Source organism: Muntiacus reevesi, chromosome 18 (genome assembly GCF_963930625.1).
Source record: "Muntiacus reevesi chromosome 18, mMunRee1.1, whole genome shotgun sequence".
NCBI classification, from domain to species: domain Eukaryota; kingdom Metazoa; phylum Chordata; class Mammalia; order Artiodactyla; family Cervidae; genus Muntiacus; species Muntiacus reevesi.
The window spans coordinates 12687537-12714323 of record NC_089266.1 but is presented as its reverse complement, the minus strand read 5'-3'; the positions used below and the strand labels follow the sequence as shown (position 1 = coordinate 12714323).

The 26787-nt window shown below is 46.6% G+C and overlaps 1 protein-coding gene across 2 annotated transcripts; it reads left to right on the top strand.

Annotated features, from left to right (window-relative positions):
- On the top strand, window positions 1–26353 carry WDR45B (WD repeat domain 45B). Of its 2 annotated transcripts, XM_065908568.1 has the most exons (11): window positions 1–232; window positions 4477–4551; window positions 13037–13138; window positions 15129–15236; window positions 16704–16791; window positions 17826–17920; window positions 20209–20399; window positions 20989–21074; window positions 21824–21925; window positions 22392–22513; window positions 22859–26353. In XM_065908568.1, exons 1-11 carry the CDS (start codon window positions 166–168, stop codon window positions 22963–22965), a joined length of 1143 nt encoding a protein of 380 aa, XP_065764640.1. In that variant the 5' UTR covers window positions 1–165; the 3' UTR covers window positions 22966–26353. The 2 variants fall into 2 exon arrangements, with proteins under 2 accessions (XP_065764640.1, XP_065764641.1); XM_065908569.1 differs by lacking the exon at window positions 15129–15236.
- Window positions 26354–26787: the final 434 nt, after the last annotated feature.

Below are 26787 nucleotides of genomic sequence, written 5' to 3'. Positions count from 1 at the left end.
GGCCGCGGGTGGATTGCTCGGCGCTCCGCGGTTCCCTGGCTGCGCGCGCAGGCGGTGGGCCTTTCGCTTCCGGCCGCGGCAGCGTCGGCGCTGGCCGGACGGATCCCAGCGGTCGACCTCCCGGAGCGGCATGCGGCGCTGAGGCGCGGTGGATCCCGCGGCGCCATGAACCTCCTGCCCTGCAACCCGCACGGCAACGGGCTGCTCTACGCCGGCTTCAACCAGGACCATGGTGAGGAGAGCCCTTCACTGGCCCCGGCCCCCCCCGCCGCCGCTTCCCCTCCGAGCGGGGTCCCGCCCTCAGCCCCGCGGTGGCGTCCTCACCGGGTTCAGGCCTCTTCTGCCCGCAGCGTTCTCTCCCCTGCCCCTGAAGCCGCCCTCCTTCCCCAGGCCTTTCCTTTCCCCCCGGCCCAGGCCGCTTCCCCGCCGCCCTGACCCCCCACCCCCATCCAGGTCGGACAGTGATGGGTTTTTCCGGGGCGGCGTCGGTTCTTTCTTGTCGGTTTAGGGTCCCCAGCGGCCAGGATGGGGTCGCATCGAGGTGGGAATGCCCCTGCAGGCCCAGGACCTCGTCTGCGAAGGTCCTCACCGTTTCTGCTGATTGTCGTAGAATATGCCGCCGGACTCATACTTTTTTTCTTTTGTTGGGTGGCAACCGGACTCTTCAGCCCGGCTTTTGGGGGAGATGGCCTTTTTCGCCTTTCTGAAATCTTGCGTGATGCGGGACTGCGCCCCACTCTAGCCCAGGGAGGGGGACCCGCGTCGGTTCTGAGGGTTCGCTTTGGAAGCCAGTTTGAAGAGGATCCAGAAGCAGGAACTGCAGGATCTGTGTCTGTGGAGCCAGTTTGGGCTAGAGTTACTTAGGCCGGGCAGGGGTCGCCCAGCTGTGTCAGCGCGTGAGCGCGTGGGGTGGTGGCTCCAAGGTTCTGACTGTAGGGCCCCGGGAGAGTAAAGTGTGTTCTGGGAACCGAGGCTAGGCCGGGATTTCCTTCAGGGAGGAGCCCTTAAGGGCGGGAAGAGTTCTTGGAGGGGTGGAGTTGGACGAGGGGGAAAATGTGGGATGCGGGCGGCTGGGCTGGGGCCCGCAGGGGTTGTGGGGTCCGCTTTGGGGGCCAGAAGTTGGGGATCGAGCAGTGAGTGTGTGGCTGAACGCTTTGGATTTTTATTTCCAGAGGAGGGCCAGTAGGTTTCTTAAAAGGTTCTGATAGTTGAAAACTCATTAAGGAGTTTAGCAACTTCTTAAGAAATGTGCTTTCAATGGAAAGAAGTGACTGATTAATATTAAGGGCAGGGAGAGGCAGTCCTAAAAAACAAACACGGAAACACAAAGCTTACTGACTCTGTGGCCTTTAAATCCAAGATCTATACCCACACATCTGAGCGACTAAGCACACATACCTACCTGTCTCAGGGCCAGATGAGGAATCCTTGTAGTAGGTTTTGGTATAATAATTGAGGCTCACAATAAAGTTAATTATTTTAGAAACCAGTGAAGTTTATAATGTTTTTATAAAGGTTTCATCAAAGATTATTTAGAAGATACAGCTCTGGCTTTTAAGTGGATATATTTCAGTTTTCTGAAAAACACACTCTCACTTTTGTAAAACCACCTCATTTGGTTGTAATAATTAAAAGGAAAACTTACAGTGTTGCTGGAAAGCAAGTGCATTTATACTTAACCTTCTGCTTACCCTTAGCTTAATTCCCTATAATGTAAATGTATGCCAGGTTGTGGAGTTCATTACATTTTGTATTTATATTGACTTTTAATTTTTACTCAGCATTTTTAGTACTCTCATTGAAACTTTAGCTTTAGAAACCTTTGCTCATAACTTTAAATTGTTCAAACTTTTGACTTATCTTCTCCCAAAGATAAGTTGTATTACAGTTTCGAGATTTTGAATTGTTGATATGTGTGCATTTCTATAATCTGGCTGCTGTTTTTCTTTCTCTTCCTGTGGGAAACAGAAGGTTTGAGTGGATACACTTCTGTAGACTAGATTGTCTTGCTGGGACCTAGTCTGAGGCCACAGACTGATTTCGCTGGCTCACTTGGCTGTGGATCTGGAGTGTAGGTGAAGAACACTTGTGTATGGCGTGCACGTGGCTTGTGTGTAGAAGAATGCCCTTCAGTGATTCTGATGCCCTGTTGCCAATCGGCTTTCTCTGCACTGTGCTTGATCACTCGCTGTTGGCTTGAGGACTTCTCTGGGGAAAAGTTTCATTAAGATAGCGAGGACGGGAAGGTTCATGCCAACTGTTGTGTGATTACCAACTAAAATCAGCTAATTTATTTCTCCCACCCCACAAAATAGCAAAGATAATGCCTAGTCTTCTTAGAGAGTGGTTTCCAGTCTTGTGTTTGTAGGACTTTTTTTCTAGCTTTTTACTGAAGTGCATTACTCTTACAGAAAAGTGCATGTATCCTAAGTATTCAGCTTGGTGAATTTTCCAAACTGAACACACCTTCCACAGCACCCAGGTTAAGAAACCAAATACCTTGGCACCCTGTGCTCCTTCAGGCCACTCGCCCAGTCTGACTACTAGCGACATAGATTAGTTTTGCCTGTCTGTACTGTATTTTGTTTCTGGCTTTTTTATTCAGTGTCGTGCTTGCAAGAGCTTTTTTCCCGTACTGTTGAGTATAATTGTAGGCCATCCTCATTGGTGCACTATTTCTTTGTGTGACTACATCACAGTTGGTTTGTCCGTTCAACCTTTGGTAGGCATTTGGGTAGGTTCCCAGTTTGGGGCCATTTTGAGCATGCGGGTGCTGCTGTGACCGTTCTGTTACCTGTCTTAGTGAATGTGTGTTGTCATTTTTACAAGGTTTGTATACCTAGGAGTAGAATCGACAGTGGCCGTCATGCAGTTTTCCGCAGTGGTTGTCCTGGCTTGCCCTCCATTCCCATGCCTCTCTCCTCACTCATTTTGGCCTTTTTGGCCATTTTGGTGGATGTTTAGTAGATCTCATTGTGGTGTATATGTGAGATTGTATTTGCATTTCCCTGATTCTGTAGGTTTATTAAGCATTTGGGTATTCTCTTTTGTGAAGCGTCCAGATCTTTTGCTCATTTTTCTATTGGGTTGTTTGCCTTTTTCTTAATGGATTTATAGGGATTGTTTGTGTATTTTATACAAGTCTTGTCAGAAATATGGGTGTTCTGGCGAAGACAAGTAAGATTGGTGTAGGCTTAAAACTTGTGGAAGGTGTAATAGTTGAGAAACAAAAGGAAGACTTTCGACTTTTGTATTATTTCCATATTTTCCAGAAAGCCAAGCTCTGATTCTTCTGTCCAGATTACATGATTCCAGTAACACAAAGAGGGAGTTACAGCCCAGAATAAGAGATAATAAGTAACATTGCACTTTTGAGTGAGTGTCAGACTCCAGGCCCAGATAAAGTTCATTTCAGAGCCTGAGAGTTGATTACAGAACAGATTCCAACTTCTGGGAAAGCTGTTAAGGTCTGTAGTTTTCTGCCTCACTTGGACAAAAAATAGAAGCATGCTTTTCACATTGTGGGGATGGAGTGGTTGATAGGATAGAATAATGTCATTCCAGTGCTGGAACACGGATCGAAACCAGAAGAGACTCTGAGGGTGGCTTTGGCTTTCAGGTCAGTGATGTGTTGTGCTGAGGGTCCAGCCACTGCAGCTTGTCTTGGGAAAAGAAATGGAAAGTTTGGTGTGTGTTTCTGGTCACAAGTTTCATATGAGCCAGCAGTCGAACTTGGTGGTGTTGACAGAGGTTAATGTGGTCTTGATTACACTTAGGCAGGTGAAGTCCAGGTCCCAGGGTCATCGTAAAACTTGAGTGCTTCCTCACAGCATTTTCAGCTGGACCGTTAACAGTCTGGTGTGTGACTCGTGGATGGTGACTGAGATGGGTTTAGGGAGTTAGGATTAGTTCCAGGTGGGAGTGAGGTCATGGAGACCTCAAGCTGCCTTCTAACTAAAAGACCGTCCATGCTAGCGCTTCCACCCCTTCTCCAACTGGATGTGTCCCTGCCTGCTGAGGTGGCCTGCTTTGTGGCTGTCCTCTTGGACTCTCTTGTGTGTTGTTGCCTCTCTAGGGCTTAGGGCCTGATACAGCCCTGGAGAGGTGTGTTGGGAACAGGGAGGCCAGTGGTGGGCATTAGAGGCTGGAGTTTAGGGACATGTGGGGTGGCAGAGTGGCTGGTTCGGTAGCTGGTGAGCCCCTCTTGCAGGAGCTAAGTGTTGGAGCAGAGAGCCTGGTCCATGGGATGCCAGAAGGGCCCTGCGGAGGTAAGTGGAGTAACGTGCAAACCCTCTGATAGCAGTCCATGAGGCAGGTCATCGTGACACATGCAGACCACATCCGTGTGGCCTGAGCATCCACGCGAGTTCCTCAGAGAGGCCACTGTCTCTGGACCCCTTGCATGTGCTGCTCCAGGCCTGGGGTCTTCAGCTGAGACCCCAGTGAGGTGATTAATTTGTCTCTCTCACACTTTAGGATGCTTTGCGTGTGGGATGGAAAATGGATTCCGAGTCTATAACACCGATCCACTGAAGGAGAAAGAGAAGCAAGGTAAGAGTAACACATTTCTCGCTTTCTACCCATTTCCAGTCCTCAGAATCTAGGTACTGTCTTTCACATCGGAGCGGAGTGGGCTGTGAGAGGTTGTTGTTCATGGCCCTGTCAGCCTGGATGCAGCTCTGCTCTTCCTCGTGCTGAGCTTTTGTGAGTGCTGGGCTCTGTGGACTGGGTGCAGTATGATCAGTGGGTACTGGTGACTGGTGAATCCAGCACCTGCTGGCCCTGCTGAGAGTCAGGTGTGGTTGTGCTGGCCTCTTCGTGCTTCCTGTCCAACGTGAAGCGGTAGGGAGCTGAAGTGAGGGCTTTAGATACAGCAGGTAGGACTTAGACTCTTAAAATAACTCTTTCTTCAAAAAATACTATTGTGGCAATAAATTATAGTTGCTTTCTTTTTTTCTTATTTCAGTGTCTTTTTTTTTTTTTTTTAATTTCAGTGTCTTAAATTATGTTTTCATGGAATACAAGTTTTCACGGAATACAAGTTTTCACAAGCTGAAATCAGGAATTCTTTTGGTAAAATAAAATAATGGTGGTCCTTTTCCCATTTGTCAGGGAAAATGTGTAATTTAACGGGTAGAATTTTCCCATTTGCTTCTTTCCTACGTATTTTTCTTAAGTTTTTAAGTGACTCCTGGTCCTTACCTGCCAACAGATTAACAAATCTCAGATAAACCATAAACAGCGAGAAACCTCCTTTTTCTTCCTGCAGTTATGGTTTTGGTTTTTATTCAGTGTGCAAGTTATATTTTCTGATGCAAGAACTGTTTCTCATCTTTAAAAGGACGTCACTGCATTCTTATGCTCCCCTATCAGCCCCCTTCTGTTTTGACAACTAATAGTCTACATCAGAGATTTTCAGAATTTTATTTTTTTTCAGCAGTGAAACCTCTTTGTCAAGTAAAATCTTCTATACAACCCTGGTATGTAAAACAGCAAGTGATACTTTATTTCTAGGAGTTTATTTTGTAAGCTGAAGTCTGTTCAGTTCAGTCGCTCAGTCATCCCGACTGCAGCACGCCAGGCTTCTGTGTCCATTACCAATTCCAGAGCTTACTCAGACTCATGTCCATTGAGTCGGTGATGCTGAGGTCTGTAATTTTTATTTATTAGAGAAAGACCAGGGTAGCCAGGTGGTAAAAGGCTCAGACTCTGGACCCACACTGTTTAGATCCCAGTCCTGCTCTTCTCCATATCAGGTGGCTGTGTGATATGGGACTGGAGTACCCTTGGGTAGGTTACTCACCTTCTCTTGGCCTCAGTTGCTTTTTGTGTAAAAGTGAAAATGTTAACTGCCTACCTCCTAAGTTTCTTGTAAAGATGGATGAATTAGGATGAGGGAGACACATGGGCTAGTGGCAGTACACACACTGAAAGTGCTTTGTAAGCTTATTCGCTCGTCATTGGTCCAGCAGTGTTACCTTTAAAGAGTGGGTCTTTGGAATTAATGAGGGTTATAGGTGATGGTGGGAGTCTCCTCTCGGTCTTCTATGCTTCTGACTTCTATTTAATTTGGTTAGGTTGCATCATAAATTAAGACAGCTCTGTTTTATACAGAAAAATAGTTCCAAAGTATTTTGAAACAGCTTGCCTTGCGAATTTCCAGATGCTTTTTACCTAAATTGACCTAGGAACTTAGGAACTAGACTTCAGTGTCAAAGTTGAATCATTAGCGGCATATTAAAAGTTGCTTCCTAAGTAATGAAATGTTTACAGTGAATCTAGGATTTCTTATAACAGTAAGTTAAAACAAGAAGTATCTCAGCCCTCAGGAAGGCTTGCTATGGTCATGTCGCAGCGCTGTGTCTGTTCCCCGTCCCTGCTCAGCTGCAGTGTGTCTGGGTCAGACTGTCTCTGAGCTTCGCTTGTGGTGAATTTTGCACTTGCCGGGGATCCAGCAGGGCCATGTGGTGCTTACTGATGGCATCTTTAAGGCCTCCACCTACACGCGCCTGCAGGCTGGTCCGCTGCTTTATTTCTGGCAGCGAACTCAAAACAGGCAGAAGACTTGACCTTGTTCCTATTTTATCGTCGAGATTTGCTTTCCTGTATGAGAAAGGAAGTGTGCCTGCATTGGAGGGTCATTCCCAGATCTGGGCTTTCAGGTTTGTCTGCGCTGTGACCGTGGCTCTGCCTAGGGGGACTGCACGACAGGCTGAGATCCGCCGGCATCTTGCAGTCACACCCACTGCTGGATGGAGCTGGCAGTGCCAGGAAGCTGTCTTGGGCATCCTGGGTCCCCTGCACAGAGCCGAGTGGCTCCCTCAGGAGGAGTGGGAGCCCTGGGAGAACAGCCTGTGTGGCGTTCTCACTAGGGTGCTGCAGGGCCAGAGTGTAGACTCTGATTCACGTACATCACACACACGTCCAAGCATATCCTGGCAAGAAGGTTCAAGTCATAGTTTGAATAAAGATGTGTCAGGAGTAATACATTTGGATAAAATTATATCTAAGTGGTTATAAAAATAAAAGGAATACTAAAAACGTTAACTCCAGTCTTCATTTAGAAACACAACCCTCCCACATTCCAAAGGTGACTAGAACTTCTGTAGCCCACGCTCAGTGAACTTGCAAGGTCCTTAAGACCCTTGTCTTCGGCGCTGCCTGACTCCTCTTACACACCGCCAGCGCTCACACGTGTAACGTGGGCAGCCGTGTGTGGGGAGCAGAGGGCACACGGAGGCCTGGATGGGATGACTCGTGACAGACGGGACAGCAGCTGAGGCCACTTGTTTCTGAGCCCACTAAGCGCTGCACTGGGGCCGGAGGATGCAGTGATGAGTAATGTGGGCAGGGTCCTTGGTGAGGCCACCCAGTGACTGGAAATAACAGGTGACCTGTCTGCACACGGTCCATGCTGCTGCCCAGTTCAGCACCTGCCTGGCCTGACAGTCTTTCAGGGTCTTACCCGTGGCCCCTCATCCTCCAATTTCAGAGCAGGTCGTGTGGGCTCCATGCCCTGTGTGGTCAGTCAGTCCAGCACGTGGTGAGTGACGGAACGAGAAAGAAGTGGGAAGCATGTGAGGTGGAGGGGGCTGAGCTCATTGTGGGTGTAGCGGGAATGGGGTTGTGTCCAAGTTTGCGATGGCTCTGGGGAGGGTGTGGAAAGGCACATTCCTAGCCTTGATGGTACAAGTTTAAATTGGTAGAACCTTTTTTGTAGGAAAATTTGACAGACGGTTCATTTTTTATATTTGCGCACACACATACGCATACTCTGATTCAACAATCACACTTAAAGGATTTTATCTGAAGGAAAAAATTGGGGAAAAGACAGTAGATGCTGTGGTACATGTGACGTGAGGGTACAGCTGTGATGCACTGTAAGAGCTAATGAGTTGGAAAATAGTATGATGGTGCCGTTGGTTTGAGTTCAGTAGTACACACATGATCTCCTTCACAGCTGTTCCCACATTACGCTTTTCTGTGTTGTTTTATTTTTATAGTGATAATATGTGATTTGTAGGATGTGAAATAATTAAGCTATTTCTATTAAAAGAAAACACCTGGGAAATAGGAAAGAAGCACCTGAGGGTTGCAGGGCAGATGCCGTGTGAAGAGGCTGGAGGCTAGTGTCACTCTGGAGGGCTGAGTTCTGCCCCATCATCAGTGGAGTGGAGGTTAAGCCAACACTCAGGATGTCCCTCTCCCCCATTTTCTTTCAGTTTCTGTGTGTGTGTGTGTGTGTGTGTGTGTGTGTGTTTATTTTGGCCAAGCTGCTTGTGGGATCTTAGGTCCCAGCCAGGGATTGAACCCAAGGCCTTGGCAGTTGAGAGCTCGGAGTCCTAACCACTGAACCACCAGGGAATCCCTCCAGTTTATCATTTTTTGAGGCAGATCCTCTTGGAAGAGTGGGACATGTCAGGTATTGATTTGTGCCTGAAACTTTCATTGGTCAAAGTTTCCTGGGAGCCTGTCTTGTGTTCTCCATCTCTCTGTAATTTTAGTCTGCTGCACAGCCAGCCACTGGGCCTGGCTGCTTTTAGAGACATGGGTGCGTCTCTGCTTTTTCCGCCAATTGGTGACCCCTGTGGATCTTTCAGGACCAGCCCTTGGGGCCTGGGGTTCGGGGGCTCTAGTGGCAACCTTGGGCTTCCTTTCAGGAGGACCCCCTCCTCTCCAGCTACTTGTGGGCTGTGACCCTTGGTTTGGGGGAGCTAAAAGTCCTCAGATTCTCCTGGAGTTAGGAGTCTTGCCCTTAATTGCTTCTGCTCTTCCCAGGAAAGCCTCTTGTTTCTCTTTCCCCACCTCACTGGTTAATGCTGAAGAATCTGCTCTTCTTCTCTCTTTCCAAAGTTAAATCCCAGAGACCATGACTGTTTCCAGTTGTTAAAACTGCTTCTCTGTCTTAGTCCTTAACCCTTAACATCTTTGTAATCTTGACATTGATTTTTAAAAAAAGCATCAAAATATTAGCCATAAATTAGGCATCCAGGTAATTAATACAAAATAATTCTGATTTCATGTAACACTGTTTTTGTTGTTGTTAGAAAGAGGCTTAGAGGGACCTTCCTGGTGGCCCAGTGACTGAGACTCCATGCTCCCAATGCAGGGGGCCTGGGTTCAATCCCTGGTTAGGAAACTAGATCCACACCTAAGACCTGGTGCAGATAAATAAATAAAAGTAAATAATTATTAAAAAAAAAAAAGAAAAGAAAGAGGCTTAGAGAAAAGTCACAACCTCTATCATTTAAGTTAAAATAAAAAAAAAAACACCTTTGAAACAGAATGTAATTTCCTTTTAACAGAAATTTTTGGTGATTTCTTCGTGTGAAGTACATCAGTTTTTGTTTTTTTCCAATTGGTTCACTGTGCCCAGGTCACATTTCTGAGGCTGTTGTGCCTCCTGGCATTTCTTTATTCTCCCATTAGCTTGGTCAGATCTTGCAAGTGACTCACTGCTTTTAGAACTTGAGAAGACTTACGACTGACAAATCCAACATTAATAAGTTTGAAGTCTCAGTGCTCACGTAGTGTTGTTGATATTAGTCTTAAAACATTCTCCCTTGGTTGGATAGTATTTTAAAAATGTATTAGTTACCCCTTGGCATCATTTACAGGTTTCTCCTGATATATTTGATTCTAGAACTTAGAAACTGCACTGAGGAAATAATTGCATTCCTAACAGACCCCCAGAACTCTTCATCTTGCAGAACTCTGTCCCCATTAGATACTGACTGCCCACCCCCAGCCACCATCATCCTACTTCCTATCTTCATGAATTTGTCTAGTCTAGGGACCTCATATAAGTAGACTCATGCAGTATTTGTCCTTTTGTGACTGGCTTATTTCATTTAACATATATTTGTCCTTTTGTGACTGGCTTATTTCATTTAACATAATATTGCATACACATAGAGGTTGCTTCTACCTCTTGGGTGTTGTGAATAATGCTTCTGTAAACATGCATGTGAAAATGTTTCTTTGCAACCTTGATTTCAGTTCTTTTGAATATATACCAACACGAGGGATTGCTGGAGCCTGTGGTAGTCTGTTTTTAGTTTTTTGAGGAACGACCATACAGTCTCCTGTAGCACCTGCACCAGCAGTGAGTAAGAGTTCCTATTTCTTCACATCCTTGCCAACATTTGTTATTTTCTGTTTTGTTTTGTTTTGATGGTGGCCTCATTAATGATTGTGGCGACATACGAGTGATATCGTAGGATACTTGTCTTTGTCTTTGACTTCCTTGCCTTGGTATGATAATCTCTGGGTTCATCCATGTTGCTACAAATGGCATTATTTTGTTCTTTTTAATGGCTGAGTAATATTCCACTGTGTGTGTCTATCATGTCTTCTTTATACATCTGTGTGTTGGTGAGCAGTTAGGTTGCTTCCGTGTCTCAGCTATTGTAAACAGTGCTGCTGTGAGCATTGGGGTGCGTGTATCTTTTCAAGTTAGAATTTTCTCTGGTTATATGCCCAGGAGTGGGATTGCAAGTTAATGTGGTGACTCTTATCTTTAGTTTTTAAAGGAACCTTCATACTGTTCTCCATAGTGGCCATACCAGTTGGTATTCCCACTCATAGTATAGGAGAGTTCCCTTTTCTCCACACCCTCTCTGGCATGTAAAAAAATAATCCTTATTTGGTCTTAGTTGCAGCACCCAGGATCTTGCATATTGGCACAGGCTGTTTGTTGCGGCATGCAGGCTTCTGAAGTTGCGGAGGTTAGTTGCTCCACAGCATATGGGATTTTAGTTCCCCATCAGGGATCAAACCCACGTCCTCTGCCTTGGGAGGTGGGTTCTTAACCACTGGACCACCAGGGAAGTCCCTCCAGCATTTAATATTTGTGGACTCTTTGATGATGGCCATTCTGACTGGTGTGAGGTGGTGCCTCAGTGTAGTTTTTGATTTGCATTTCTCTAATAACTGGCAATATTGAGCATCTTTTCATGTGCTTGTTGGCCATTAGTATGTCTTCTTTGGAGAAATATCTCTTTAGGTCTTCTGCCCATCTTTTGTTTGGGTTGTTTGTTTTTGTTATTATTGATTTTATGAGTTGTTTGTATATTTTGGAAATTAATCCCTTCTTGGTAGCATTGTTTGCATATGTTTTCTTCCAGAATGTAAGTTGTCTTTTTGTTTTGTTTATATGGTTTCCTTTGCTGTACAAAAGCTTTTAAATTTAATTAGGTCCCATTTGTTTAGTTTTGTTTTTATTTCCATTACTTCAGGAGATGGATCCAAAAAAGTATGGTTGTGATTTATGTCAGAAAGTGTTCTGCCTATGTTTTCTTCTAGGAGTTTTATAGTATCTCATCTTACATTTAGGTGTTTGTTTCTTCTTTTGGTTTGGTTTTTGCAGGTTTTTTTGGCCATGCTATACAGCAAGTGGGGTCTTAGTTCCTCAACCAGGGATTGAGCCCATGCCCCCTGCAGTGGAAGTGTGGAGTCTTAACCACTGGGCCACCAGGAAAGTCCTACATTGAGATTTCTAAGCCATTTTGAGTTTTTTTTTTATTTTTGTATATGGTTTTAGAGAGTGTTCTGATTTCCTCCTTTTACTTGTTGTTCAGTCATGTAGTGGTATCCAACTCTTTGTAACCCCATGAACTGTAGCCCGCCAGGCTCCTCATCCATGTGATTTTCCAGGCAGAAATACTGAGTGAGTTGCCGTTTCCTTTTCCAGGAGATCTCCCTGACCCAGGGGTTGAACCCGAGTCTCCTGCATTGGCAGGTGGGTTCTTTACTGCTGAGCCACCAGGGAAGCCCTCTTATATGTGGTGGTCCAGTTTTCCCAGCACTATTTATTGAAGAGACTGTCTTTTCTCCATTGTATTTTCTTGCCTGCTTTGTCATCTGCCTGCCAGAGCAGGAGATGTAGGAGACCTGAGTTCGATCCATGGGTCAGGAAGATCCCCTGGAGTAGGAAATGGCAACCCACTCCAGTATTCTTGCCTAGAAAATTCCGTAAGGTTGCAAAGAGTCAAACACGACTGGGCAGCTGAGCACACCGCACATCTTCCTGTACCTGGTGAGCGCCGGGGAACCAGGTGAGGCCCCTGGTGGTGGAGGCGTGTCCTGGCCTGGGGGGTGGAGGATCCCTGGGCTGTGATGGGTCTGAGGCCACATACCAGCAGGGAGCGGTTTAAGGACTGAAGCGTCCTTTGAGTTTGGGCTGTGGCCACATTCTGTTAGAGCCAGAATTGCTTGAGGTGGCTTGTGTGTCATAGGACAGTAAATTGTTTATAAGGAGAGCTGTGTTCCTTGTGGATAGTATTAAGTACAGAGTCCTAGGGTTTCTACTAGGCCTTGAGTTTGAAACTTCTCAAGTGAGCCTGTGGACTTTGGGTCCATCTTGTGTGCCTCCGACTAGACAGGTAGGAGTCAGTTCTTAGGTTAACTTCTGATTTTCAAAGGTTTGGGTTCCTTGCTTGCCCTCTGCTGTACCCTCACTATCCCAGGGCCTGGGACAGACCAGAGTGAGGGCTGAGGGGCCAGGGTAGGGGCGCCCAGCTGTGACGTGAACCGTTCAGAGAGCAGTGTGCGCCTCTGACTCCCCGCACTCCTCGTGGGGGTTCTGTTGTTCCCCTGAGTATTGGGCTTCCTTCTGTCATGGAGCACACCTGAAAATCTGCTGATATACTCCCCTTCACATAATTTGTGAACATTTGTGAACATTTTGGACTTCCAGAGGAAGAAGTGTTTAAAAATGGTGAAAAGGAATTCCAGCTTTTGCATCAGACCATATGAGATGCTTTCTCAGATCTTACATACTTTGCTGCACTTTAAATTATGAATTCAGATATTTCATACATTTTGCTATATTGGCTTCTTAGGTGATCAGTGTTTATACATGAAAATACAGTTCTTGATGCTGAGAGGTTTGAAGCTAATTATTTTCCTAGCTGGTCACTATTTTCATTTCTGATCATAGATACAGATTGCTGATTAAAAATCAAATGCTGACTGTTTTTACCTTTTTTTTTTTTTAATGTAAAATATACATACTGACTTCTTTTTATCATTTCAGAATTTCTAGAAGGAGGAGTTGGCCATATTGAAATGTTGTTTCGCTGCAACTATTTAGCTTTAGTTGGTGGTGGGAAAAAGCCAAAATACCCTCCGAACAAAGGTAGGTAAAATAATCCTGCATTTGATAATGCATCTCACATGTAGTCCCATCTTGAACTTTATAGAGTATCTTTGTGTCTCTGGCCACACTGGATCTCCCCTGGTGGCCCTGTGACTCCTGAAGGGACAGAAGCATGCAGAAAGAGTGCTGTGCCCTCTGCTGTTCCCAGAAGAAACATGTGACCAGAGTCACTTTTCCCTGTGGAGAGAGAGCACCTGCTTTTCACTCAGGTTGACTGGATGGGGGCCTCCACCCACATTTTGTCCTGGGTGTTCTTCTGCGATGGGTGTTCTGTGCTGTGAGTTTCGTTGAAAGCCAGGTGTGGGGAGGCGACTACTTCTGCAGAGAGCCATGAACTCATGGAAACGCATAGAACCGAGAACAGCTGGGCTCTGGGTTGAAGAATGTTGTTCCTGCTGTGTATGTGTGAACCTGTGTTCAAAGAGACGGCAATGTAAAGGGTGTGGCTCTTTGAAAGTAAGGGAGAAACACAAACTTTACTAGTTCAGCTGACTGTCACGTGTCTGTAAATGTAGGTGTCGTTTGGGGCACAAGGAAGAAACCCAGTGAAGGAGGGTAGAGCAGGGGAAGAGGGGCAGGTGGACAGGGAGAAGGTGGGGGCAGACCCCAGGGCTTCAGATGCCAGGTGAGGGTGTGGTTGGGAAAGCAGTGCCAGCAGTTCTCAGGAACAGTCTCAGGACGCAGTTAAGAATAAGCTCAGCAGACGCGGCAGTTGGAAGAAAAGAAAGGGGAGCTGTGTTCACAGAAGAGGCAAGAGAGGAAAGTGAGTGTGGGCATCAGGCAGATGCTAGAGACGGGAGGAGGCCTGGGTGACCACTGCCGCCCTAGGGGGCTGTTGAGTTGGAGCCCACTGGTGACAAACTCCACCATGTTAGGGGCCACGAGACTACTCTTTCAAAGCTTGGTGGGAAAGGAAAGGAGTATAGCAAGGGAGGTCTCCCTACAGAGAATAAAGGTTGGGGGTGAGCTGAAGATCTGCCTGAGACCATAAAGTAAAGAAAGAGGGTGGGCACGGAAACGCACAGAGTTCTGTTTGGGCCTGACTGGCAGTTTCTCAGTGCAGCCTGGCGGGTTGTGTGGATGTGATATGGGGAGGGGAACCCACTCTCAGGTGAGGGTTTGCCCTGATAACATGGGCCGAAGGGCAGGAAGCCTGGCTGCTGTCCAGGTCATTGCCGGCGTGGCGTGGATGGGCAGGACTGTGGCTGTGCGTCCTGGAAGAGGCCCCCCAGAAGTGGCAGTCCTGCAGCTGTGCTGGGGCCAAGGGCAGGTCTCGCAGTGGAACAGGAATTACCTGACCTGGGCTCCGTGGGAATAGGCACAGATCCTGCTGCTGGATCAGCCTTTGTCATATGAAGAATTTCATTGATCACTGGTGAGGAGTCAGGAGCCTGGCCCCACCTGTGGCACTGTTGGGGAAGCGGGGGTCACTGCTCCCCACCCCCAAGGAAGCAGTGGGTTGGATAATCTGGGGTCTCTCACCTGTAGCATCTTAGTCTCAGTAAAAAATTAAAAAAATTCTGAAGTAAGAGAGTCTCAGGAATTTTACAGATTTAGAAGAAAGCAATTTTCTAACTGAACATTTTGAGTAAAATGTAAGCTTTTTGTAGTGTGCTAAAGGTGATTTTTAAGAAAAGAACTTGGTCTTTATTAAACTTACGTAAGGTTAAAAGTAGGTGTTTTCAGTGATGTCAAAATTACTTCTAAATGTTTTCATAATTGCCAGTTAGGATATGTGGTGTTGCAGTGTGAAGAATATACTTCTTTGGTTTGTGAGCACAGAATAAAACAGGACTGGAGGAGACTGGTTGTCACGGTGACCAGCTGGGTCCAGACAGGGTGCTGTTCTGGGAGCAGAGAGGCCCTTTCCTTTTTAGAAGGGAGTCCAGAATTTTGGAATACTGATTTTGATATTAACAACTATATTATTAAAAGACAGAATCCCGCCCAGTACATTTTAAATTTCCAGTTCCCTGCAGCAAAGCAGCTCACAACTTGCAGAGGCCACAGGGAGTTGGCATTAACTGGAGTCCTTGGATTTTTCTCACTACCCAAGTCATCGTGTCCAGTCACTTTTGTGAGTGAAAATTCATGCTGCTGCATCTGGCGTTTCATCACACTGTTTCCAAACGTTTCTGAAAATGGGGTTCACCTGTTTTTATGACACCCTTGACATCCTTCTGTCTGGGCTTCTGTCTGGTTTGAGCTGGTTCATGTTGAATTACAGACTTTCTGGTGTTAGGTTGCAGGGCCAGAAGAAGTTCACTGAATCGCCTTTTGTATTCAAGAGTAGAGTGTCCTTTGCCAGGAAAAGTTGTGACCATTTGGTTTTGGAATGATGTTATTTTCAACAAGGTAACCGTCTACTCACTGACATGTTGGTGCCCTTTAAGGAGAAGCTGACGGGAGAAGTTTATCATAGATGGTGTTTCAAGGAGCAAAAGGATAATTCTCTGCTTCATTTTTGAGTGGTTATGAATTATAACTAACCTCTTCAATAGTAAATATGTTCTATGTTAATAATTTTGGCGGTTCTGGTAGGCTGGTATTCAGTTCTTTCTTGATTTGAAACTTAGATGACACTTACCCATTCTAACAAAACTGACCCTGAATCCCACCCCCTGGACTGTTGTTGGTCACGTGTTGAGACCTTGAGGGAAGCATTCTTTCCCTTCCATGCTCAGTCAGCTGTGACCTGACTGTGGAGGGAGCTTTTTTCCCTCACCACACGTGCCTCATACCCAGCTTTTCAAGTGAAGGAAAGAAGAGGTCTGGACACACACTCCTGATCCGCCAGGGTTGTCTGAAGTCGTCTCAGCCCTTGGGACGTAAGCTGCTGATCCATCCTGAAGGAAGCTTGTGGTGTGAGCAGAAGGCATTCTCCAGCTTGAAGCAGAGTGAGAACAGTCAGGGCCGAAGAACCCTGACCTGGGTTTTTATGTGTCTGATTTCCTCATGAAACAACCCTTTCAAAAATAAAAAAAAGAAAAGACCTTTCTTTTCTTGGTCCAGGTTTATCTCCAGCACTTGGTACCTGTGATTGGGCTTGCTTTTCGGCTCAGTCTAACGGAACCAAGGAGCGAGAGGTGGAGAGAAGTTTGCCTGAAAACTAGGGAGGAGGTTCGAGTGTGTGTGTGTGTCGAGAGGCAGAGGTTGGGTACCTGAGGTGTGAGCAGGCATGCTGCAGAGTGAAGTGGGAGGGCGGGAGGGAGCAGCAGGGCCTGGGAGAGCTTTATATCTAGGAGTTTATTTTGTAAGCTGGTCTGTAATTTTTATTTCTTAGAGAAAGACCGTGTGGCTGTGGTAAAAGACTCTGGGCCCACACTGTTTAGGTCCCAGTCCTCCTCTGCCCTTTGTCAGCTTGCTGTGTGACTTGGGCAGGTTACCTTCTCTCGGCCTCAGTTTCTTTATATACAGATGAAGAGGATAACTGCCCCCCACCCCTATCAGATGTTCCTGATGTGAAGACTCCCTCAGGAGTGCCTCTAGGTAGCCAGCCCCTGGCCTGTTCATTGTCGTGTTCATAAATTCTTTCTTGTTTCAGTGATGATCTGGGATGACCTGAAGAAGAAAACTGTGATTGAAATAGAATTTTCTACCGAAGTCAAGGCTGCCAAATTACGGCGAGATAGGTAGGTTTGGTGTCTCATTTTTCAAGGTAGAGTAGTCACCTTCTCTGAAGTTGGCTGAAGTAATCTTATATTGAAGGAAGAGATGTGTTTGGGAAAATGATGTATAAAAAATAAGGCTGTAGTTTTTGACTCAAGAACATAAGGAAGGCAGTGAGTTTCATTTGCCTCCTGGGGTCGTTTCGCGGTGAGCAGTCAGTGGGTGTGGGTGCACCTCCGTGGACTTGCCCTGGGCTGGCCCTGCCCTCCAGCTCTCAGTCCTTCAGGGGGACCGTCCTACCCGTCAGGTGCAGACAGAGGACATGAGTTTTGACCCCTGAATTGCCTCCCTTTTAGCCCACGCTTGTCCACATCATGCCTCATAAATGTTTCAGTTTGAAGGTAAAGGAGAACTCAGGAACTGCTCACAGAGAGTGTCATTGAATCTCACCTGTTGAAAGTAGCCAGTCTCTCGCAGACATTGCCCCTCGTGTTTAGTAGAACACAGGAGTTTTTCCTAGTATTTTGATCGCAGTGGGGCAAAGCTTAGGTTTGTTTTGTGGCATGGGGTGTGAATGGAGTCTGTCATCCTGCACTTGTAGGTAGACTTGTATCTTCCAGGAATGTCAACATTTAGGGCTCGTAATAATGCAAATCCTGGAGCCAAATGAAGGATCTACTTTCTCACATTTCTGAATTGTCAAGACATGTCTAAAAGTGTGTTAAGATAGAATTTCTGACTTTGTATGCTACTTAGTTCTTACGCTATAGATAGAATGGTTGATGAGAATGCCGTCCACCCCCCACCGCACCTTGGGCTGTACCTGCCTCTTCCCCGGTGAGGGGCTCAGGCCTAGTGTCAGCCTCTGCCCTCCGGCTCCCTGCTGACCTGCTTTGCAAACCTTGCTGCCCCGCTCCCGGGGTCAGGAATGGGAATGATCCTCTTGTATGTGGTTGTTGGAGTGTTTCTGTTTCCAAATAATAAAAACAAAAGCCACAAAATGTTTGAGTTTCACTTTGGGGGAGAGAACATTCTGATGGTGTTTTCTTCTTTCCAGAATTGTGGTTGTTTTGGACTCTATGATCAAAGTGTTTACATTCACACATAATCCCCATCAGTTACACGTCTTTGAAACCTGCTATAACCCTAAAGGTAAGAATCCAGAGGAGGATGGATGGTGGAAATGGGCTTCATGAGTCCAGACCAGGTGGGATGCAGACCCGTGCTGGGCGCCTGTCCTGCAGGTGGTCTTGGAGTGACGTCACCCTTGTGGTGGGTCCCGGAGCATCTGGGGTGCTGGGGAAAGGTCTGAGAGGTGCAAGCTCCCCCCACCCCGCTGTGAACTTGCCCTGGGTCACAGCCCAGCCTCCTCACTGTGGAACTGAGACCCCGCCTCTTACCATAAGCTTCTGGGTCTCTCTTGGGACTTTTCACAGTGACTGTCAGCCATTCAGAAGCTCCATGGTGAGCCTGGAATCCATGGTTTTATTAAGTTCTGAGATTTCCTTCTTGTTTTCTTCTTCACATGTGGCTTTGTTATTCATTGTATCATCCTTACTTTGCTTTTAAAGTTTTTGGTTTTTTCTTCTAGCTTTATTGAGGTATACTTTACATAAAACTCACTCATTTTAAGTGTCTCGTGTGTTAAACTTTAGCCACTGCCACAGTAAGAGCAGAACAGCCCATCACCCCAGAGGCTTCCCAGTCTGCACGTTTCCCACCTAACCCTCAGGTTTTGCCTTTTCAGGTAGCTTTGCTATCTTTCTCTTAGCTTAATATGTTTTAGATTCCTTTATTTTTGTGTGTGTATGTGTGTTATTATTTTGTTCATTTTTATTGCTGAGTAACATACTATCATATGGGTGACCACAGCTGTTGATCCACACCAGATTTTTTGGCTGTTAGGAATAGAAGCTGCTATGTATGTTTACATGCAGGTCTTTATGTGGATATATTTTTTTTCATTTCTCTTGCATATATACTGAGGAGTACAATTGCTGGGTCATATTATAATTATTCTTTAGATTCCACATTGTGTTAACATACAGTATCTTTCTTTCTCTGACTTAGCAAAACACCCTCCATGTCATCCATGCTGTTCCAGATGGCAGGATTTCATTCTTTTTTTATGGCTGTGTTGCATTCCATCAGGGGTCTATCTACTCTCTGTGTTTGATTGGAGCATCTAGTCCATGTACATTTAAAGTAATAATTGATAGCTGTGTACTTATTGCCACACGTTGTTTGAGGTTGTTTTGGTAGGTCTTTTTCATTCCTTCTTTTGTTTTCTTCTTTAGTGTTTCGTTTGGATTCCTTTCTCTCCTTTGTGTGTGTATCTATTGTAGATTATTGGTTTGTGGTTACTATGAAGTTTATGTATAGCAGTCAGTGTGTATGTGTGTGATTATTTTAAATGGCTGACTTCTTAATTTCAAATGTGTTTTAATGGCCCTACATTTTACTTCCCTCTCCGCACGATTTCTGGTCTTGGCATTGTGTTTTACATCTTTTTGTGTATCCTTTACTCCTTGCAGATGTAGATGATTTTACTGCTTTTGTCTTTTAACCTTCCCACTGGCTTCGTGGGTACTACCACTCTATATTTGCCTTAACCAGTGAACTTTATCCTTTAACAGTTCTCATGTTTCTACTTGTGACCTTTTCTTTTTTGCTTAGAGAAGTGCCTTTACCATTTGTTTAAAAGCTATTTTTTCTGCATTGGATTACTTTGATACCTTTTTTTTTTTTTAAAGTAAGTGTAAGATTTTTCTGGACTCTATTCTGCTCCAGTGGTCTGTGTTTCTATTCTTATGCCAGTATCAGGCCACCTTGATTTCTGGAACTTTAAGATAATTCTTGATATTAGGTAGAATAAATCCTCTGATCTTGTTCCTGTGGTATAAGAATTGAAGGAGCTATTCTAGGACCTTCTACTTTCCTTGTAACTTGGTGACAGCTTGTCTCTTTCTTCAGAAAAGCCTGCAGAGATTTTTACTGTGATTGCACTTACTCTGTAGATGGATGAAGGTAGGTTCCAGCCTGAGGTCATAGGACAGCTTTCCACTCACCAGGTCTTGGGTTTTCCTTTGCAGTGTGTTACAGTGTTTTCCATCTATTGTTAAATTTATTGTCGAGTTTTGGGATTTTTTTATGTGTTTGTTAACGGATTCATTTTTAGATTTTACAATTTTGCATTCTCCCAAAAGACAGACATTTGATAAAGTATATTTAATAATAAATTCAGCAAATGTTTCCAATTATGAAGCCATCTCGAGGGAGCAAACTCTGCTTGGTTCCCTGCTGCCCTTTACTGGGAAAGGATTTTGTGACTCAGTCTTACTTTTCCGTGAGACCTGGAAGGCAGAGAGTAGGTGTGGTTGTTTAAAAGCAGAAACATCGAGACGGTCTGAGTCCTTGACAAGGTTCTTGTCTCTCTCTAGGTCTCTGTGTCCTGTGCCCCAACAGTAACAACTCGCTCCTGGCCTTCCCAGGCACGCACACGGGCCACGTGCAGCTTGTGGACCTGGCCAGCACCGAGAAGCCCCCGGTGGACATTCCTGCCCACGAGGGCGTCCTGAGCTGCATTGCTCTCAATCTGCAGGGAACAAGAATCGCGACCGCCTCTGAGAAAGTAAGCGGGTGTCCCTGTCCCACCGGAGTCGCGCCTCTAGGGTGACCTCGCCTGCTGTAGATGTGGGCTCCTGGCAAACCAGCCCTTCCCTGAAGATCCCAACTCCCCGAGATTCTTAGCCACCTTTGCCCAGAAAGCAAGTCATAGCTGACAAAGAGGGTCCAAAAGTCATTTTATTCAGTTGTGCTCCATCTGTTTGGCAGTGGGATTAGTGTTTCTCTTTCTGACTGGCTGTGGGAGCTAGAATTAAGATGCCATTTCCCTGGGTGGTGAGTGAACTGACGGCTCTCGGGGCCTTGGACAGCCTAGGTGTATGCCAGCGGAGCGTGTGCATGGGACTCCGAGAAGGCCATGTGTGGGCTTGGGCCCTGGGCTCCCTGACCCTCTGTCGGCACCTGCTGGCTGCTGTCAGACTAAATAAAGAGATTTTGGTTCGTTCTCAGTGACAACAGGGGGAAAGTTGAGTTTTAGGTTATGTGGGCTAGTTTGGGAAAGACTTCGATGGGCTCATGGGTTTGTGAATAAAAATCATTTCAAAAAAAAAAAGTTGTGAATCTTTGATAATGAAACACTTCACTGTTTTTCAAAGGGGACCCTTATACGAATATTTGATACTTCATCAGGGCATTTAATCCAGGAACTACGAAGAGGATCTCAAGCAGCTAATATTTATTGGTAAGAAATCACGTTGTTTCACCCTAGAGAAGGGGCCCTGTGTGATCTGGTGGGAGAGGCAGGACCACCCACATGAGGCAGGCGGGGGCTGCTGTACTGGAAGGGGCTGGGTGGTTTTTTTTTTTTTTTTTTTAGTTGGAGGGGGGCTGGGTTTTTAATTCACTTTATTATTGCTGATTTAACTCTTTATCATGGGAATATACACAGAAGTAAAATATTACAATTACCATGGACCTGTCATCCTGCATTTGTCAGATTTGCCTGTTTTATTTCATCTCTCCACTGTCCCTCCAGCTTATTTTTTTGGTAGTGTCTTCAGGCAGACACTGGAGGCCTTGTTAGCCTGTCTCTAGTCACTTCAGCAACTGTGTGGAGCTGCACTTGGGCTTAAGTGATTAAATGTAGGCAGTATCTGCATGTAGCGTCAGTGGGGCCTGTCATGCAACCGACTCTCCCATCTGTCTGCTCTGGGGCCCATCCAGCCAGTCCAAGTGACGCCCCCCATCTCGGGGGCCAGATCACTGGAGGGGAGTTTTTCTCTCCCGGGCAGCTTGTTGGGGTGGCCTCAGGGCCCCTGGGGTAGCAAGGTGGTCTGCTGTTGGCACCTGAGGAGGGGCTGTGCCCTGGTTTTGACTCTGGTAAAATGACTGTCCTGACCACGGGGGTGTTGGAGCAGGGGAGCTGAGGTCAGGACTCGCTCCTGTGTCCACACAAGACCAAGACCTGAGCCTTATCTGCTTTATCTGCAGCATTAACTTCAATCAGGACGCTTCCCTCATCTGTGTGTCCAGTGACCACGGCACGGTGCACATTTTTGCAGCAGAAGATCCGAAAAGGAATAAACAATCAAGGTAGGTTTCCCAGTTGCCTGAGTGCCGGCCCATTGGGTCTGAATCACAGGCAGGATGCTTCTCGTTGGTCGTTCATTTGATTTTCTAAAAACCAGTGCAGATTACTTGATGCTGAGACTGGCATCACGACTCGCCCTGCCATTAGCTCCTTAGGAAATCTGATGAGGTTCCAGGCGCCTTCTAGGGAGGCAGAGCTTGGTCCTGAACTCCCAACAGTCATGCTCGAGTTTGCCGTTCAGACTGTCGATTTGGTGGCAGTAGAAAGAACCCTGTGCCCTGTTTGGTGGTGGTGGTTTCTGGGTCTCTAATAGAGCCATTTGTAACAGTTTATTTTTGTGTGAAAAATAATAATTAAAAGCAAAAATCGAATTTAAACCATTAAGGCTAAGCCGACAGTAAGGAGAGCTGTGTCTCTAACTTTGTCATGTGACCATAACTTCCTTTCTTTGCTTCCTTGTCCTCACAGTTTGGCATCGGCCAGTTTCCTTCCAAAATACTTCAGTTCCAAGTGGAGTTTCTCCAAGTTTCAGGTCCCCTCAGGCTCTCCATGCATTTGTGCCTTTGGAACAGAGCCAAACGCTGTCATTGGTAAGTGGTCCTTCCGGGGGAGAATGGCCCCGGGTGTGATCAGTGCCACGCCAGCCTCGCTGGTGTTCCTTCCTCTCTCTTGGGGGTCCCGTATATCCCTCTCGGGGTTCACGCAGCTCCCTGCCGTCTGGGGGTTCCTGGGAAGTTGGTAGGGCAGATCATTTGGTCTTGGAACCAACGACCTGAGAGGGTTCTCCATTGCTGCACTAGCTGAGTGGATGCAGCTCTTCCCCCCAGAACAGTGGGTTCTCGGCCGAGCGTGCCCCCACCACACGCAGATCCCAAGGGCGGCTCAGTGCGGGCTGCTTGCTTTTCACGCTGAGTGACGCGGTCTCCTCTGCCCAGCGATCTGTGCGGACGGCAGCTACTACAAGTTCCTGTTCAACCCCAAGGGAGAGTGCGTCCGGGACGTGTATGCGCAGTTCCTGGAGATGACGGACGACAAGCTTTGACCCTTCACCAGGAGCACGAGCACTGCGGCCCCTGGGCGCCCAGCGGCCCCTTGAGCTCCTGGGGCTGGTGACGCTGGGCCGGAGGGACGGCCCAGGACCTTGTCGTGAAGCCACTCATGGCTGTTTTCCGAAGCCAGGCCTCCTGAGTCCAATGTTAAAGGAAGAATCAGTGGGGCACGGGGACACTCCCACCTGACCGCCGGCTTCACCATTCGCTTAGTGGTTCTGCCGCATCCACCACCTGCAGCCAGGGCTCTGGACAAGCTGGGGGCACGTTGAGAAAAGGAGGGACAATGTGAAATTCATTTGTGGCGCCAGATTCCATCCTTTTTGCTTAGTTTGTGATGGAGAGGTGAACACACGTGCAATCTTGGTTCTTTCTCACCAGATATAAATGGGATTATCACACCGGCAGCCTTAGGAGGAGGAGGGAGGAAGCCCTTCTCCCATCTGAACTGAAGAAAGTTTAGAGTTCACAGGCTTGGTGTCTCCCTCAGGAGCCACACGTCACATGTCCCCCTCTTGCTGGCGCCATTGGAGTTGAGGCAGCGCCAGGCCTACCCCGTGAGCCGCACCTGTGGCCTCCTGGCAGCTCTGGGTCAGAGGGAGTCCCCTTTACTCGTAGGGAACAGAGTAACGCGTAGACTTTAAAACTGAGTCATAGAAGAACGCATCGCTTAATTCGGAGGATACGAAGGGAAACCGGCGTCTCGACAAAGCAGCGCCCGGTCCTGTGGGCTTCGGCCGGCCGCTTCCACTTCCCTCTCTCACCGTCTTCTCTCCCTGTTTTTAAGAATAGCTGCACACTAACATTCTGGGAATGAGAGGCACATACTTTTTTTTAACATTTGGTAACTAAAATAGGTTATGGGCTGTATATTGTTAGTACTACTTGAGGTATATATTTAATTTTCTTAAATTCCCTTTAAACTTAATTTTGTTTTGATTTCAGGTTGCAAACATTAAAATCTGCAGCTGCAAGCTCTCAGTTTGCCAGTTCTTTTACTGTCATGTAATCAACTAACTTTGTCTGTGGATTTCAATGTAAAGTATGCATGTTACTTTTATGTGTATTTAATCATGAAATTTAATTTTGCACACTTATTTGTAATGTTTCTTTTAAATAAACGTGGCTAATTTTGTTGTATTCTGTACCCATCAAGGGAAGAGAATTGTATGTTATAAAACCACAGCCCGTTTTGTTGGACTGTGGACTGCAGGCTGCAGGAATGGCCCGGTGTGCTTCATGGCCTGAACTATCCGCGGCCGCGTGGGGGCCGGGGGCCTGTGGCCTGTGGCAGCCCAGCTCCAGGAGCAGAGAGGAGGAGAGTGGTGTTCCCTAGCAGTGTCCGTCGTCTCTGGTCAGGAGGCTCTGCCTGAGGTCTCTCTGGGGGAAAGCGTGGTGTTGGGCCACCCATCAGTGTCTCTAACAACAGTGTCTCTTAACTTTGGGCCCAGGAGTGAGAGGGGGTATTTCACATCTGTATGATCACTAGTTTATGTTGTCCCCAGTAGGGTGCCTTTAGTGTATCCAAATACACATTAAAGCAGGAAAAGAGTTTTGCAAAGGTTGGTGTCATGGTGAGTGGAGATGCTGCAAGCTGGTGAGGTAAGCTGGGCTGAGTGAGGAACCAGCTCACTGGCCCTGGGAGAGGCCATGCCCGGGAACATTCCATATCCAGGATGTTCTGGCACGTCCATTAAGAGTCCACAGTGTGGGAGCAGGTGCAGACTCTGCCACCCCAGGCACAGCCTTGCCTGCTTTGTAAAGTGACAGGACAGGCCTGGGTGGTGTGTGAGTGACCCCCATCAAGAGGCTCTGATTTGTCTCGGGGGTTTCCCCTCGGGGTGGTGACAACACCGCGTCTTGCCTGGGAAGTGCCCTGGATGAGGCTCCTGGAGGGCAGGCTGAGGTCTGGAAGGCCGAGGTGGCGGGAAGAGCTGTCCCTGGCCCGTGGGCTGTTGGGTGAACCTTCCTCGGTTCATTTAAGGACAGCAGCAGACTTGGTTTCTCAAACTGATAACCACTGCTTTGTTGCCCAATGTAGGGAAAGCATGTTGTTCTCAGCCAGGGCAACCTCTACTTCCCCTCTTGGCTGAATCCTGCCAGCGCCTGAACGTGGGTGCGGAGGGGCCGGCATGAGAGTCTCGTGTCCAGGGCTCCCGCAAGCCCCACTTAGTGGCTGGGCTGGATCAGCCTGATTCGTGTGTCCCCCAAGTGTCCGTGTGAACACTTTGGGAGCCATCTCTTGGTGCCCTGCGCACTGGACTCTCCTGCCTGCTCTTCAGGCTGTGGACGGGCGGTGGGGCCTGGAGGGAGGGCTCCAGTGTGTCCGGTGGGGACAGAGCCCTCCGTGCCCTGCAGCCTCGCCCCCGCCCACGCCCCTGGCTTGTCTGTCCCGTTAGTCTTCAGTCCTCACCATGGCCTGGGAGGGTGTGGCCCACTCCCCTCCGTACTTTGCAGCTTGTGAGACCAAAGCTTCTCATGTTTGCATTTCCTTTCTGCAACCAAACCAAACTTGTAGGTGATTTCACACAACTTGGTCCCTGGCCTCTTTTCTGTCTGTAAAAGGTGTTTCATCAATTTTAGTACTTTTGGAACTTGTGCTGAAATTTTGGTCTTCAAAATGGATCATAAAATACTAATCACAATACAAAATGTTCACTGTAAGGTGAACATATAGAAGAATATGAAGTGGGAATCAACATCACCCTGAGTTGCTTCCAGAGACGATGACCTTTAGAACCCCCATGCCTTTGGGGATGATGTCTGTGATTTTTAATCGCATTATTGGGACCATTCTTTTAATGTTTCACAATTCAAGAACGTTTCAGGACATACTATAATTGCCCAAAGATGCCTACTTGTAGTTTTTGCCTTTATAAACATTTGGAAATGGAAATCCTTGTGCATACATGTTTACACACTTGGCCATCTATTTCTTTGGATAATAGAGCTGGAATTGCCAGGCCAGAGGATCTGTATGTGTAAGATTTATCATGCCTGCCATGATTGTGTCAACTTCAATAACCGACACCTCATCCTCACCAGAAGGTTCTGAGCACAAGCTTTTTAATCTTTGATGGAGAAAAAAGATCTCCAATTTTTAGCCAGGTTGAGCATTTTGGAATACATTTACTGGCCATGTGAAATTATTTTGTATATTGCTTACTCATGCCTTTGCTTATTTTTCTGTTGGTGTATTTTGTTAATAAGGACTTTAAAAATAATCACCCCATGTCATTTTTTTCACTTTGTGTTTGCTTCAGTTTGAGGGGTTTTACTTTGCTGTGTATCTTGAATTTTTACCTAGTCTGATTGATCAGCCTTTTTCCTTTATGGTTTCTAGTATTGGCTCATGATTAAAACAAAATGCTTTTCACTGGGTTCGATGTACGGGTCTTATTTTCATCATTCAGTCTGGGCCTGATTTCCCAGCATGTAATGAATGAGGACAGGGCCTCATCTTTCTGCACCAGATGGTCAGGCACTGCTCAAGCCAATTGTGACTCAGTCCCATTCCGCCTCCTGCCCCAGGTTGTAGGGTCTCATCCACCTTAACCTTCTTTTCTACTTTGGATGAAAATTACACAGTTGCCCTACACAGTTCCATCTATCAACTGATTCATTTATTACCCAGGGACTTACTGTACTGCTTCAGGAAGAACTATGTTCTGATTACAGGGCTCTGCTGATTTTAAGCATTTTTTTTCCCAGATGAACTTGAAAGCAAATGGAATAATAGCTAAAAATAAAATTTTAGTGGAATTCCAAAAACTCAGAAATGATTGTTTCTGTTTCTGAAGAGCTGAGGGACAGAA